The sequence below is a fragment of the Candoia aspera genome, chromosome 4 (genome assembly GCF_035149785.1).
Source record: "Candoia aspera isolate rCanAsp1 chromosome 4, rCanAsp1.hap2, whole genome shotgun sequence".
NCBI classification, from domain to species: domain Eukaryota; kingdom Metazoa; phylum Chordata; class Lepidosauria; order Squamata; family Boidae; genus Candoia; species Candoia aspera.
The window spans coordinates 51810557-51827650 of NC_086156.1; the positions used below are offsets into that span (position 1 = coordinate 51810557).

The window sequence follows — 17094 nt, forward strand, 5'->3', positions numbered from 1 at the left end:
GACTGGCCACTAATATTCCCCTACAAGATATCTAAGTTAAAATGGAAAGGCTATTGGAGACAGATGATTCTCACTGAACTATTACAAATTAATATTGATTAGTGGGCCCTGGCTTTGGGACTCTATTTTAACATAGACTTCTCCTTTCAGATCCCTGAAATGGAGGCTTGTCTATCACTATATACAGGTATATCTTTAAAAAGGAGTAAGTTTCAGCCAACCAACCATCACCTGATCAACTATTAAAAAACTATATGATTGACATGTATATTAGAAATTGCTAGTCTATTTAGAACAGGATACAGTAATGTTTTAATTGAGGAGCAAATGGATTTAGAGATATAATGGTGTTGAAAGAAAATGGGAAGTCCATGGATAGGTCTGTTTATTTACTGACTTTGATAAAATCATTAATACAAAGTAACATCCCAGGAATATTATTCTCACTGGGACAATATAAGTATGATTAGAATTCCAGAAGAATGTCAGCCCTTTGAGGTAGTCCAAGTCAGGAAACAGTCTCTACAAGTTTTATTGGAACTCTACTTTATTGGTATAGTAACAGAATCTTGAAAACTTAAGTGTGTTTTCCCTTCCCTACTTCTTATACCCCAGGGAGTTAAGGCAGTTTGAATTTCCTTCTAATGTTGACTTTGTTTTCTAGGTGTAAAACAGTTTTATAACTGTTGCCATATAAGTCATCTCTGTGGATCTCCACAAAGAAGCAAAGAAAAGTTGTCTTTATGAAAGCACTAAACAGTAAAGTAAAAGTAAAGAGTAAAAAGTAAAAAGTAAAAAGTAAAGCTTTGCTAAAAAATTATTAGCAGATACTGAAAAGCCGTTCCACATACACTTTTTCTTTTGGCACTGATGATAAGCCTCAGCCGTTTATTGTGAAGTTCCTCGACTTTGCTGCAAGGAATGAAATTCTACAGAAGGCCTGAACCATTCAAGTGATTGGAGAGGGAGCAAGTCTCATACTGTGTTTTCCCTATGCAGAAAGATGTTTGCTACAGCAAAAATACTGCTCAAGAGAAGAATGTTCAGCTTTCCAGTCATCCTTGTTTTGAAATTATTAAAGAACATTCACAGATCATTTCATAATATTGTGGAACTTGAGAAACGTTTTCATTAAATTTCTGGTGAAGTTATTTTGGAGGATTAAAAATGTTCATGTCCATGTATTGTATTGAGGCTTTTAAACTTTATTTTTAATCTCTAGTTCCTAAATAAGCATTTCCTTTTTATATCTTTATGTCCTTGGCTACAGGAAAACATTTTGAATTGCAGGGTTTCTATTTTCACAGTCGGGCTTTATATATTTTTTTCCCTTCTCTTCTCCTGACCTGTTCTTCCTTTTTTAAAAAAGGCTTAACTTAAAAGGCATATATTTCAAAAAGTTAATGCTGAAATTTTTTAATTTATATTTTGCTGCATGTGGAAGTTCATAGTATCAAAAAATTTAAATATTTTAAGCATTTTGCTGTGTAGCTAGCAATCAGTCCCTAAGAGAAATAATCATTAATGGACTATCTTCTGTGCACCAGACAAAGGAAAATGAAAACAATGGAAAGGGAAAGACAATCCTTTATACTAGTCTTGAAGGAAAAAACAGATAAAGAGGAAGAAGAAAAAAGGGAGGAAAATCAACATTATGTAGTCTTATTCTTGCTTAATTTTATCTAATCAATTCTCAACTAACATAGAAAGACCAGTTCCATGTATTCTTCACAGAAATACAGGGGACCTCATTGTTTATGGGGGTTATGTTCCAGTGGATAACAGATTTTTAACAAAATGGATAACAAAAATGCAGATAACGAATTTTTAAGCCTCTGCGAATTGGGAGACTAGGTTCTGAAGTACTGGAAAATGGCCAAAATGATCACCAGGGTAGGAGTATGGCTTGATCACACAATCCTCTGCAGACTGATGCACCGCAGAAGAATGAGGTATTCCTTGGCTACCTTGCTTCTTGCTTGCTGATAAGCAAGTAGGATGGCATCTGTTTCTAGAACAGGCCAGTATCATCAGCATTGCTGTTCTGGTCTATGCATTTTGAAACCAAACAGCTGCCAGAACCCTGCTGAATATCTTTATGATACCTCATGGTCCACTGATACAACTTCCCCTGCCAGCTGGAGGCTGGAGCGGTGATTCGTTCAAACCAACTTCTACTTGCCTGGCAACCTCATTCAGCAGCCTCTATTATAAACCACATCTAAAGTGGCAATGCTGCTTAATGGATTTTTCATAGTCTACTCAGTGGCACATATTTCCAGCCTTGCTCATCTATTCATAGGATTAGAGCTTTTCCATCTGTTCTGGGTGGGGATCATGTGGATGGAACATCATCCTCAGACTCTAGGGTATGCCAAACACCCCACTCATGTGGATACTGGCTTGAGTTTTCTTTATGGTGTGGTACCATAATAATCTGTAATACGTGACACGTTGTCACTTGAGCCAACATGATCAGCAGCTTCACCTTTTTGCTCAAGGGCAACACTTTTGTGCCCATTTGCCAGCTCGGTCAGCCAAGCTATTCCAATAACTGTTTGCTCATTCCATTACTGAGGAAGACATACTGTAATATGCAGTAAGATCACCTGCAGATCACCTGAATTGCTGGGAAATTGAGTGGAGTGGAAGCAGAGCTTTTCACCATGTGCTTGCTCACTGGAAGGCCATATAAAGTTAAAATGTTGCAGTTTGGGGGATTGTATGCCAGATTTCATACTTTTATGCGTTTACTTATGCATTTTCAGGCTGTGCCAGAAACTGCTTATATATGAAACTGTTGGCCCTGGTATATTTATCAACTACAGTTACGTAAATCTGCAAATAACAAACTCGCAGATAATGAGGTCCATCTGTAATAAAATGTAATTTTATTTAAGACTAATTATAACTCTCTGTCCAGATTACTTATTTTCCCTTCCTGCAGGACCTTTTTTGTCTAAATATGGTCGCAGTTTGTTTTCCCATCTATCCTTAGATTGCACTCAAACAGTGTTTCCAAAACTCTTTTGTTATTTGTTATCACCTTCCACTCCACCATTACAGTAACAGTTATGTTCTCTAAATTCAGATAAATGAGAAGGAAGTAAAAACTTACTGATTGGTACACAAGAATCTACAGGGTCATATTTTCCCCATCCATTCCTCTTGGGCATTCAACTGCATGGTGCCCCTCCTTCCCACAGCGAAGACACTGACCCCTGGCATAGCAGTGCTCCGTCTCTTTGTCCCAGGGCTTGGGGCTCTGTTTAACAGCTATAGCCTCACTCCTGGAGCCTCTGGCCATCGGGTGAACTCTCTCAGGTTTACGGGTTTGTAAAAAAAAAAAAATGTATACAATGTATATCTGGCATTCTCAGCCTTCCCAGCCAAGCATATCCAATCATATAGCGAGGTGGGGTCATCTCTACCCAACACCCACCTCAGAATGTCTCTGTGAAGGCCCTCTTTAAAGTATTTGATCAGGGTTGACTGACCAATCAGTGATTTTGCCAGCTAGTGCCTTAAATTCTAACGCATAATAATCCACCGACATCTGGCCTTGGGAGAGCTCTTGGCCCACTCCTTAGCCAGCGGGTCCTCAAAGTGCAGCTTCAGCACCCACAGGAAATCATCGAAGCTATCTAGAGCAGGGGAATCAGCATCATGTAGTTGGACATACCAGTCTGCTGCTCTACCCTTGAGGTTGGTGGCAATTGCGTTAATTTTGAATTCCTCTGTGGGGAAGCATGCACCAAATTCTCTCATATAACTCTTGGCATTGGTCAGAAAGAATGACAGCTTCATCGGGTCTCCATTAAAAGTGTCTCACTCCTCCCCTGGCTGGACCCGGTCCTGTAGCCGCCTGGGGGCTGTCACTCCAAGTGACAGAAGGTCTGGCCCTGTGCGGTGGGGATACGGAAGACCAGGCTCTGCACGGCGGGGACCCATCCCTGGTAGGCTTCCGTCCCCGATCAGCTGCCAGCCTCGGGAGAGGTAAGGGAGAAGGCTGCTAATGGGTATCCTCCCCTCGTCTCCCCTGACTCTCCATCGACATGGACAGATTCTTTAACAAATACTCCAGGGATTCCATTTTTGCCTCTAGCACTCCCAGCCTCTGGGGGGTTAGGGAGTCCCCTCTCACCTGCCATCCTGGTGTCCCATCCATCAACAGTGTGGTGGATTCCTTCTCTGGTGTCAGCAGGAATTGGTACTTCCAGGATGTCCCTGCTGTCCCCGGCTGTGGGTCATCCACCTCATCCAAGACAATTAGCTTGCTAATTGACTCCACCCTCAACACCCCACTGCTCTCTGACTCCCCCAAGTCTGATTCTGTATCCGACAACTCTTTTGGAGGGTTCAGGGCAGCAGACAGCTCTGAGGAAGTGTCTTGCCTTCTGCTCCCAGTTGCAGGTTCAGGAGTTGAGCTGGTGGGCTCCTTGGGTCCTTTGGCACTCATTTGCAATTCAGCCATCATTAGCTATAATCCCTCACAAGAAGTGGTTCTTGGTAGGAGCTAACAGTTTTATAGGATTCTCAGCTTTATGTAATGATTGCCTATTCAAAATCACCATCAGACTCACACAAGGTTTTCATGGATATCTGATTTAATAATGAATAGTATGCAGGATCACAAGCAAAGCTGAGAATAGTGAAAGCGCGGGATGTCTCCCAATAAAACCCCAAGCAACTCCTGGTCCCTCCCCCCAAAGTCAGTACAGTTCCATGTCCACAGGTGCCCCTAACAGTTCCTGCCAGTCTGCGGGAAACATCCTTGACAAGGCGAGATAACCCAAACATGCATTCCTCATTCTTCACTCCTCACATCGCAGCCTGGTACAAGGAACAGGAGCAGCCCCCTCCCGTACAAGAACTCGTGTCAGCCCCATGGCATGGGAACCCGTTACGATGTTTGCCAGGAACATTGGAACAGGAACCATGACAGGCCAGTACTGGGATATTTGTAACAGCAATTGTGTGGGCTTTCCTTAGTCTGATCTTTGCCTTGGACTGATCACCTGTATTAATAAAGAACTCTTCCATATCTTTTGATGGCTTGTGATTGAGAGACTCTGAAATAATAACTAAGGACCAGGACCATCACAAGTATCTTCTTTGTCTCTGTGGGAGAAAGTGGCTGGACTAGATATTTCTTTGAACTCATCCATAGAGAATGAATTACTTCATAGAATAATTTCAAATAAGCTACCTATATTAGATGGCCTTAGATATGGGTTTCTTTGTGTAGTAAATTAATATATTCAGTGTTAGTTGGATTTTTTTTTCATTAATTCAGCCAAGGAATACCTATTAAAATAGTTTGCTGAAACTATTTTGTTGATTTTTTATAATTTGTTATTTAGCAAAAAATCTATACACTGATATACTGGGGATAGTTGACATTTTACATACTGTATATTTCTTCTATAAGTCTTCAATAATTTGACTGAATTGGAATGGTGGTATATTACTTAGGGTAGGGAAAAGGATACAATTAGATTTTATGCCTCAGAATGCAAGAAGAATGAAAGTGCATAACATTAAATTGAAAATCTCTCTATAATAGGAATAAATAGTTCAAGAAGTAGCATAGTATTCTGTGTGGTCATGCTGCTATAAAATGAACAAAATTGATAAATTGACACTTTCCTTCCTAAAGCTTTGTTTGCAAAAACATTTAATCAGTTCCCAAGAAATTATATACTGTATGTAAAGAAGTGTTTTATTTCTGAATCCTTCAAAACATCCTGTGATAAATATTGCAAAAAACCAAGCAATTTGATGCACTGAAATGTCAAATGTGCATTTTCTTCCTCAATGTCCACTCCAGAATGGAAGAAAAATAAAGATGGGGAGGTATGAAAAATGGAAGAGAAGTGTAAGGCAGTGAGTTTATAGTTTAAATGATCAGAAAGTATAAGAAAAGGAGGAGGCCAACAGGACAAAATGGAGAAAAATGCTGTTGTTTTTGGTTGCTTTTTCCATTTCTAATAGGAGAGCTAGTATTGACGGAGGTGAGAAGTAGGCACAGGCCCATCCTGGGAAAAGTTAGTGGAGGGAAAGTCAGTTTATTTTGTTGGAGGGAGGAGTTTGTCCAGGCAATAGAGAACTGAGTGACACTTCCCTCTAAGTACAGTGTTATTTTAACTATGTTTTAATTTCCTTCCTTTCTTTTGGGACTCCAGTGAAATGAAGCAGAAGCTTGATGAAGAGGGAAACAAGTGCAGCATCCTTTCGAAGCAGCAGAGGTTTAATGAGCGTTGTTGCATGCGTTGCTGCTCCCCTTTTACTTTTCTCATCAATACTAAACGACAGTGCCAAGACTGCAAATACAACATCTGCAAGAACTGCAGCTCTTATCAGAGGAAGGAGAAAGCTTGGCTCTGCAACATGTGTCAGCAAGCTAGGTGAGTGCATATTGTGATACAAGTATATGACTAATCTGATGCCTTCTGACTTCTTTTTCCCCCATCATTACAAGTCATTAACACTAATGTCACATGAAAAGACACATTCAGTACTCCAGGAATATGGTATTTTCCCATGGTGCTGTTAGTCCATATCCTCTCTGGTAAATCATATTAATTCTTCCGAAGATTTTGCTTTTCTTCATGAAGCAAATGATTTGCTTTCTTCTTTAATTGTGCCTTGTTTTCAAGATACTTTGATGAGCTGATGTCTCAGTGTCATGGTTTTAGGAAGTCGAAGTTAAACACCTCTCTACTTCATAAGGCAGGGGGACTTGGCAACAATGATCAAGCACAAAAAGATAAATAAAAGAAGATAGGGAAGAAAAAAAAATAGATTGCCAGAATTCTCTGCTGTGTGTTGTTTGAATTATAGTGCAACTGTATGCAGTGGTGTACTGAAGCTGGTTCACACCATTTTGCAAGAGCCAATTCTTATATTTTCTGGAATTTTGTGAGCCAGTTGAAATTTATTTTTAGAATATAGTGTTTGGCTAAGTGTTACTATTGCCTTTTCTTTTTTTTCTTTTCTTTTGGTCTTTGACTCTAAATCACATGAAATATGATAAATAGCAATAACAAATGACACTTATTCACTCATTCCTTTACAAGATTCTTTTTTCCATTTTAAAAAGAAAAAGTAGTTTGTAACTGTGCAATTCAGTTAAGTTCAGTCTTAGGAGTCAAAACTAAAATGGATTGCAGAAGGACATATTTTTGTGCTTTCTCTCTTGCACTTGTATACTGAGTCGGTGTACCTCCTAGATGGTGCAATGAAGACAACAGTATATTGCTTGTAAGGTCGTCTTTAGATATTCTGCTTGCATAGAAGAGCATGAACAGGTTTGGTTGGGAACCAAATAATATGCAGTGAATCTTAGACAGATTGTGATTGTAATCCAATGAGATTATGGATCTGAAAGTTAACATATATATAAGTTAGGGTATGTGAATGCATTTGTGTAGCCTGGTAGAATGTTTACTAAAGATACTGAAGTGGATGGAATAATTTTAAGATGTATAAATCGTGGCAGAAAGATGGTGGATATATGTGATTTGTTGTGAAGAGTTAACATTTATTAAAAGAAGCAAATCTTTGTCTACTTTGTTATATGAAAGTGAGAGTTAGATATGTCAGACAGATAGGGAGGGAGGGAGGAGGTTTGAATACAAAAGTGGGTAACCAGTACGAAAGAAGCACATTGAGATAGTTGGGTAATACAGACAGAATGAATGAGAGTCAAAACACAAAACAAATATATGATGAAGAGGAATGGGTTGAGGAAAAAGAAAAATACCTAGAAGGTTGTGCTTCAGTAGAGTCGACTGGAACTTCAAAAAGAGAGAGGTAAGACGTTTAAAGAAGAAAAGACACTGTATGATGAGTAGAAACAAGAATAGCCTATCATTTTCAAACAGAACCAAAGTTACCTTAAGGAAACAGCTTTTTAAAAAAATCCTGTTTAGCTAGCCCACAATAAATCTATTGCCTCATTATTGCAGAAGGAACATTAATATCAAATAAAAGTAAATCCAATGAGCTCATTATATTATAATGTCTTCTCATCTCAAGAAAATGAGATATAAAACACTACAGTTTTAAAGAACTTTTTTTTTAATGCTTAAAATTTAAAATAAGGTCCATGGTAAGGAGCACTTTAATGATACTGACTGCTGACCTGTCATTTAGATGCATTAGTCTGGGTCATAACTGTTTTCATTAAATGCATCAGCAAAACCGAGCAAAATAGATTCTCCTGTGAGCAAATGGATGTATCACACACATGGGGACAATCATGGCTGTCTAATGGGAGAGGATTTTTTTTTTTTGTGAGCTCTTGATTTACGTTCCTGCCTCCGGTTTAGAGCTGGTCAAAACTTATTAAAGTAACCAAATGGCATCTCCTACACCTTTGCTGGCTAGGGAATTCTGGGAGTTGAAATCCGCACAGCTTGGAGTTGCCAAGGTGACCTCCTCGGAGGAAAAGACAGAATTTAGACAGTGAGAAGGAAGGAGAAAGACAAGAGAAAAGTCTTCTGATTTAGAGAATGGGGAAGAGGAAGAAGCATCATGGAGCCAGTCCGGGCTCACAGCACTCTTCCAAGACAGCCAAACAACTGAAAATTGATGAACTTTTTCTACAAATAGAGATGGTAAGTAAACACTCCCCAATTCCCACCTCTAATAAATTTGAGGCTCTTGAATGGGATTTGCAAACAGAAATAGAAAAACAGCAACTATTGGAGCTTTTTACATCTCTTAAAGATGATTTAATAGACTGGTCTGATTCTATGTCAGCCCTCCCCCATCACTCTTCCATTCATCTTACTAGCTCTCTGGTTTCCTCTAAAGAAAATGACAACAAGATTGCACAGGCAAGAACTGGGAAAAGCTGCTGGCATGAGATGGCGCCACCGAATTCATGGCAAAGCAATGTTCACTTACAGCTCAAACTGTTATTTCAGAGTTTGAGCAATTAGCCTCCCTTAAAAACAACTTGGACCTGCTAAAAAGTGATTTTGAGGTCTTTTCACAAAAGCACACAGAAAGACTGCCTTTATTGAAGCCCAAACTCAAACAGACAACCTAGCTAAACAAGCTAGTTACCACTTAGGGCAAAAGAATAATAAATCACAAGCCAATAAAGGTGTCAACCTGATTACCGATGGAGGTGTGCAAGTAGTCAAAGAAGTCACCCCATCAAAGCTGACTTTGCGATTAAATCAGGTTGCTCTTCATCTATCTATGAATAGCCTCAATTCCATTCGCTGGATTTCTAGAAGAGCAATCATAACTTCTCTGGGACAGCTTCTTCGTTGCCACCACCAGCAAATAGATTTGGGCACGGTTGAGTGGCTTCCAAGCATGCCTGGTAGTAAATGAACTGATCTTTAAGCAATCTACCATACCACACATGCTGCTTAAAATGAAATCCTTTCTTGCTTCCCTTCAGATTGTTCCAATTATCCAGAGTTTTTCGTGACGGAGGAGTAATCCCTTTGCTCAGTTCTTCTGCTTTTGATTTACACAGACTGCCAAACATCAAGCCTGTTACTAACAACAGTATCCCTACCCCTGGTTTGTCCTTGGCTAAGACAGGACAAGGGAGTAAGATGAATATGCAAAACGAGGCTAAGTTGGACATGGATGAGGCTGCTCATATCAGGGCCTTTGGAGTCTTGCCCAAGGTCGAGCAAGAAGAGATTTTGCAAAGGTTGGACAGTTTTATGAAAACCACTGGCTACTATTGCCACTGCTGAGCCATTTATTGAGCTTGTAACACCTAAAACATTGCATCAGCAGATTTCATTGGATGAGGAGGAAATGGCTGAACGACATCAGGCATTTTCAGATGACCAGAGGGTTGAGTTGCTGGTCCCTTGTAATGATTCTGAAGAGGGCCCTTTAGATTCCAGTCAGCCACTATATGAAAGTCCAGCTATCAAAACAACTGTTGCTTCTAAAACTCCTTCTATCCCAAGGCCAAAATCTGATACAGGGGACCTCCCTTTATCCCCCAGGTCCTCCCTTAGAAGATCCAGTTGACTTAAATTCTCAAAGGAATCACTATTCCTGCTTTCTTGGAACATTGCTGGATGGGAAGCCAGAAATAGCGATCCTGCCTTCAGAAGCTACATTTCCCAATTCAGCGTTCTCATGTGCCAAGAGATATGGTCAATTAATGATCTGTTTATTGAGGGATATAAAACCTTAACCCTCCCAGCAGCCCCCACCTTCGGACAAGGGAGGCATCGTGCTGGTTTGAGCATTCATATTTCAACTGCTCTTAACACTTAGATCATGTCAGTAGACTCATTTGAGAATTTTGCACAGTCATTCTTAACTTTTCTACTGAGAAATTGCTCCTCATTAATTTTTATATACCACCCAACATCACTCGACTGTGCATTGCAGAAATTTGGGCAAAAGCAGAATTTTACATTAATAATATTCAGCTACGCTTTCTGACTGCCCATACTGTTATAACAGGGGACTTTAACACTAGACTAGGCTCAGATGATAATCAGTTGTTTGCCTAATTTCTTCAAACTCCACCTAAGCTGCAGACTGTCTCTCCCTTCTTAATTAGAGAATCTAAGGATCACGTTGGAGATTTTAGGGGCCTGTACATGTTGCAGAATGGTACCATCATTACCGACTATTCTGCAGAGTTTCCACATTGGGCTGGTTCAAGGCCCTCTTTGATTGATGACACTGCCATATCAAGAAATCTATGTTCCGCGGTCCTTCAATTTCAGATTGACAACCGCCCTGAGTGTGATCACTGTCCCAACACACTGTTTTTGAAGCCCTTTGGTGTTCCCTTTTTGGAAATATATCCTATTCCATCTGAAGATACTCCCAAGGGTCAAATATGAATGAAATGGACAGCTCACATGAAGGATAAATTAACCCAAATGCTCTCTACTGATGAGGCACTCCAACTTCGTACAGCTATTCTAGATGACAGGTCCTCCAACCAAATTTTGTCATCTTAACTAGTTCAGCTTCTTCAGCCAATCCTTTCCACTCACCCAGCTGGTGTAAATAGGAATCAGCACTTTTTCAACCAACCTTGGTTTGATAGTGAATGTCATGCAGCTAAGAAACAACTTACTTCCTGCTTTAAGGAATATAAAAATGATCCTTTCTCTTATTCAACCCAGGATCTGTTGCTCCTCAAGAGGAAATATAAACAGCTGCTACAGGCAAAGAAGAGGCAGGCTCTGAGAGAGTCCTGGAATCAACTAATTTCTGCTACTCATTCTAAGAATTCAGCTTTATTCTGGAAATGTGTAACTCCCCAATCTGCTTCCTCTGATTTATGAATCTCATCTCTTATTCCTACTTCGGCCTGGGAAGACCACTTCAGATCACTGTATACACAGGATGAATCATTTCACTCAGAGAGGGGATTAGACTGTGAAGCTCACTTGCTTCCTTCCTGGCTCCCTGTCTCAGGCTCTGAGATTATAAACCTGATTAAACAGCTGAAATCGAACAAAGCTCCAGGATATGACTTCATTTCAGTGGAGGTCATTCGCAACAATTTAGATTGGTAGGCACCCATTTTGGCTTCTCTATTTACTTATATTGACAACTATGCTAAGGTCCCTGATGATTGAGGTCTAGCTTTGGTGATTCCAACCTATAAAAAAAGAGGCAGAGATTTACCTGCCAGTTATCAGCCCATTAGCCTGCTCAGTGTGGTTAGCAAATTAGCAAATTATATGCTAGACACCTATACAATAAGCTCCTGGATTGGGTTACAACTGAGAATATCTTGGCTGATGAACAGGCAGGCTTTAGAGAAGGCCACTCAATTTTTGACCACACTTTAACTCTTCAACAACAGTTGAGAAATATTCCTCTGGAGCTTGCTCAACACTCTATGCAGCGTTTATTGACCTTAGATGTGCTTTTGATTTCATTGTGAGAGCCAAACTATGGGAGAAATTGAACTCTTCCTCGATAGATAGAAGGTTACTTGTTCTTATACATAAGCTTTATGAAAATTCCCAGATGAAGGTGCGATGTAATATGTATGTACATTGCCCCAAGGAAATCCCAGTCAAGAGACGATTGAGACAAGGGTATTCTAGCTCTTCTTTTTAATCTATATATTAATTCTCTCATAGACAAACTGAATAGCCCATCTCTTCATCCCCCAAAACTGGGAAATAGACACATCTCTGTTCTTTTACATGCAAATGATGCTGTGTTGCTTTCTTGGACACAGATTGGCCTGAAGCGGGTGCTCTGTATGCTTGCTGAGCACTGCCGAGAAGAATGGCTGGAAGTAAACTACCAAGGTTATGTTTTTTGTCAAGCTCCTTAAGGCACATGTCTGTCAGCTAAACAATAATTTAATAGAGCAAGTTAAGACCTTTAAATATTTGGGGATTATTTTTCATGCCATGGGTAACTGCAAATTCCACGATTACTGTGTCAGCCTGAATGCACAAAAAACAGCGTCAGCACTACAATCTTTCAATTTCTCCAAAGGAGCTCAATATATATCAGCAGCAATTAAAGTTTTCTCAGCTAAGATCTGAGCTCAGCTCCTATTTGGAGCTCAGTTGGGCCTCTACAGGTCATTCCTTTCCCTTGAAAGAGTTCACTCCAAGTTTCTGAGATCTATCTTTCAAGTACTTCGCTGCATCCCCAACGTGGTGCTTCGCTGTTTAGCTGGCCTACTAAAAATAGAAACCTCTGCTTGGATTTACACTTTTTCTTACTGGCTTAAGCTTTCTTTTTTTCCAGTTGGCTTGGTCCCTTTGATTAGCTTTCAATCTTCTTGGTGCCAGGCAATACACACCAAACTGCAATTACATGGGTTTTCAGGGGCAGCCATCATCTTGTTGGGCTATGAACGTGCACTAGCTGATCTCAATCAACGGGTCATTGATTTAGAGCTACAATCAGATTTATCAGTTCTACCTAAAAACATTTTTCTGGGCCGTTCTGCACATCTTCTCCAACCAGCCAGATATCTTAGCTGCGTAACGATTCCAAAATTTAAAAGGGCTTTGTCTTTGGCTAGATTCAATGCCCTTCCAACAGCTGTTATTGAAGGGAGATATCGAAACATCCCTTTCAAACAAAGTCTGTGCCCATGTGGCAGAGGAGTAATTGAAACAATGGAACATGTCATTTTGTACTCTCCTCTCTATGCAGATACTCACCAGGAATTACTATCTCCATTTTTTTACTAAACATCCAGGTTGTTTGGATTCGTTTTATCTTAAGTTGTTACTATCAGACCAATCTGATTTTACTTAATTGACCATAGCTAAGTATTGCTCTATAATTTGTACAGTACGCCACAATATCTCTTCTATTTTTTCTTAGAGTTTTTAGAATTGTAAGTGTTTTTTCTTTTATTCTAATCAGATGTGAATATTTTGTTTTATTTCCTGGTCTATGACCGAATAAAAATTGATTTGATTTGATTTGTATCAGACACACAAAAGAGATGCTGAACAGGATTGCAGCTAGCTCTCCTATAGCTTAGATGAGTCATTTTAGTTCTGACCTCAAATACCTGCCAGGGAATTACCTTTGGCCAAGAAACTCATTCTGTACTATGTACACCAGCCTTCCTATTTTGTACTTGTCACTGCATTAGCATAGTGAATGTGGGAAAATTCTACTTCAGGAGGTCCAGACAGTGAAAGGGTTAAAGATAAATTGGCTGACCTGTCCATGCAGGTAATGGGCACAAACAACCAAAGCTTGGGAAAAGCAAAATGCTGAGCAGCCCTCTCAGGTGGACTGTTAGAAAACTATGGATGTCACCTTGGAGAAACTATGCAGAAATGGTTACAAAAACAAAAGCATGCTTTAAGCCCAGCAAACAGAGAAAGCATGAGAAGGAAGCTCAGACTAGCTCCACTTTAATCCACTAGGGTTAAGATAGAGGGAAAATAAAACACAATCAGACTTTCAAGATTCTGTTATTATAGCCTACACCAATAAAGTACAATATTCTTGTGGAATCAGTTTCCTAACCTGGCCAACCTCGAAGAGCTAATATCAATTTTATTTATTATTTTATTTATTTTATCAAACTTATATGGCTGCCCATCTCACACAAGGTGACTTTGGGTGGTGAACAATAAAACCAATGATCAAACTTATTATAAAACCATTTAAAACAATTAAATTATTTTTTAAAACCAAAATGTAAAATAGGTACATGCTTCATTACGATAATGTACATCATGCTATTATATAATATTTGCAGTCAAATGTTTGCCCCATGTTTTCAAGAACTGTCTAACTTCCCAAATAATATTCAATAGTTTATAGTTGACTCTGTTCGGTTTGCAGTGTTGTTAAAAGAGCCAAGAAATGGATTGTAAGTGGCCATACAAGTTTATTTTTCCAAAAGTGTTAAATTAATCAAATAACTGAACATGAGCTTCAGCAATCTGTGTGTATGTTTTTATTCTTCTAACTCCTTTCAGACAGTTACAGCATCATTTGGTATAACATGTAATTTTTTAGCAATAAACTGAGAACTGTTCCTCAGTGCTCCCCACCCATCACTGAGTCAGCAGAAAACTATACATGTATGACATTTGCTGCCTAATTGTGGAATCCTATCCTGCTATTATTGCCTGTATTTGAAGTCATTGTGGTCAAATTTAGTCCAAAAAAAAAAAAGTAAAATCCAATGTTTAGTTCAACGTTAAGTGTAACAAAACCAGCAGATTTTATACACCTTGAACAGTGTCAGAATAATAAGGAAAATACTGGTTTAACACCACTGCAGCTAAAGACAAGCCTATCTGACTCATGAGCTAGGGACAAGAAGAAACATGGAATTATAACGGGGAAAAAAAATGTAGCCAGGGATTATTTCTGCTGCATCTAGATGCAAGCAGAGAAGGCCCTGCCTTTTAATTACAAAATCATCATTTTTAATATCTGATTCCTGGTTGAACATGTAGTGAATATACAGCACTGTGGGTGAAAATTGTGCATTTAAAACCATCATTTTTCAAATTAGTTATGAGGAGAAGTAAATAGAAAGAAAGAGCCATTTTTCGCTGACAATAAGATTGTGCTTGCAAGCCACGTAAAACATTAATGCTGTTTTTTGGGATTGTAAAATTGGAATTGTTATGCTAATACAGGGTGTTTAAATTTTATTTGCATAAAAACACATAGACTGAATAGGACACAACGTACACTACATTCAGCAGCACCTGATTTATTGATTCAAGAGATTCAGTGTGCTGTAGTGGTAAGGTATTGGACTAAGATTAGGGAGACCAGGTTCTACTCCACCCTCATTCATGGAAGCTCATTGGGTGAGTTTGGGCCAGTTGTTCTCTCCCAGTCCATCCTGTATCACAGAGTTGCGGTGGTGGTGGTGGTGGGGAATAAGAGGACAGAATGTTATTTAGGCCACCTGGAGTTCTGAAGAAAAGGCAGGATATAAATGGAATCAATCAACAAATAGATCTTAGCATTTTATTTATTTATTTATTTATTTATTTATTTATTACATTTTTACACTGCTTGACTCCCAGTGACTCAGGGCAGTGAACAGATAAAAACATAGAGAACAACAAAATGATACAATGATAAAAACAAGGAACAGGATATGTAAACACACACTGCCCAGAAGGGGGCTTTAGTCACACTCACCAAAGGCCTGGGTGAAGAGCCAGCTCTTCTAGCAGGATGGTGGCCATTCCAGAGGGCAGGCTCTGCAGAAGAGAAGGTGCACTTCTGGGCCCCCAACTGTTTAAAGGAACCTGGAGCAGGCCAACTCTGCCAGATCAAATCAGCTGGCCAGATATTCACTATTACTCAGTGATTCAGGGTTTGCTAGGACATAATAGCATCATACTTAATTATTGTACTCAAAGGTAAAGGTACTGTATTTTTCTGAATTTTTTTAAAAGCAAAAGAAGCTCAGGTCTGAGCTTGACATTGCTGAGTTGTTGTTTAACAAATGCGTCTTCCCTATCCTCAGACACTTCTGCTGTATTCTGACTGTTTGCCCATTTCCAAATATCCATAGCCTCTCAACGTGGGAGGATAGAATATGATATACAACTTTTCCTATAGACTTCACATCTCTATTTTTGTAAAAAGCTTGAAACAATTTGGAGATGAAAGTTGAATCTGAGCAGATGCAGCGTAAGAAATTCAGATGGGGAAAAGGAGCTTCATTTATTAAGAAATCTTGACATGAATATTAATTGCCCTTTGTTATTAATAGTGGTGAGATCTTCCTCTTCCTAGCTGAGATTTTCCAGTTGTTTGTTAGCAAACCTGAAGTGAGGAATATATTTCTGGTAAGGATATCTTTTTGTTGTATTTTGCAGCTTGGTCTATTTTTGAATCAGGTTACATCCCATTTCAAAATGGTAGGAAACTGATAATGTTTTTCAGCATTCATGACCAGAGGGAGCTCCAGAATTTTGGATGGTCACATGCTGTAGTGACCTAGGCATTCTTAGGGGGAAAAAATAAATATTTTATTTATTTATTTATCAGTTATATTTATATGGCCGCCCATCTCACACAAAGCGACTCTGGGTAGCATGCAACAATTAGATAAAACAGCAGATAAATAAAAACAATCATTATAAAAAGTTATTAAAATAAAATATTATCAAAAAATTTAAAATATACAAACCCTATGGAGATAGCAAGAATATCAGTCACACTGGAGCCATCGAAGAATGCCACCAATTCCCAAAGACCTCCAGGCCTGACAGCATAATCAGATCTTGAGGGACTTCCTAAATGATAGCAAGGAAGGAGCAAGCCTAATTTCAGGGGGGAGAATGTTCCACAGGGAGGTAGCCATGCAGGCTCGCAACTAGGGTCTGTGTCACCTGGGGCAAACATGGATTCCGCGCCCATTTTGGTGGCCCCCCAGTGCTCATTTTGGTGCCCCCCCAGCACAGTGCCCGGGGCACATGCCCTGCTTGCCCCCCTCCTAATTGCAGCCCTGTAGCCATGACAGAGAAGCCCGTCTCCTGGGACCTACTAAATGCAAGTCCCTGGCTGATAGAACCCATAGCAAACCTCCCTTGCTAGATCTAATGGGACAGGATAATGTAACTGGGGAGAGGCAGTCCCTCAGATTACCCGACCCCA

At 39.5% G+C, this 17094-nt stretch overlaps 1 protein-coding gene across 1 annotated transcript in view; it reads left to right on the top strand.

The window, feature by feature from the left end:
• The window catches only part of MYRIP (myosin VIIA and Rab interacting protein), a 118489-nt gene that overhangs the window by 40472 nt on the left and 60923 nt on the right, over positions 1–17094 (top strand). Inside the window, exon 3 of the mRNA XM_063304134.1 lies at positions 6186–6407. Within this exon, the coding sequence (XP_063160204.1) occupies positions 6186–6407 (222 nt within the window). The remainder of the gene's footprint in view (positions 1–6185; positions 6408–17094) is intronic.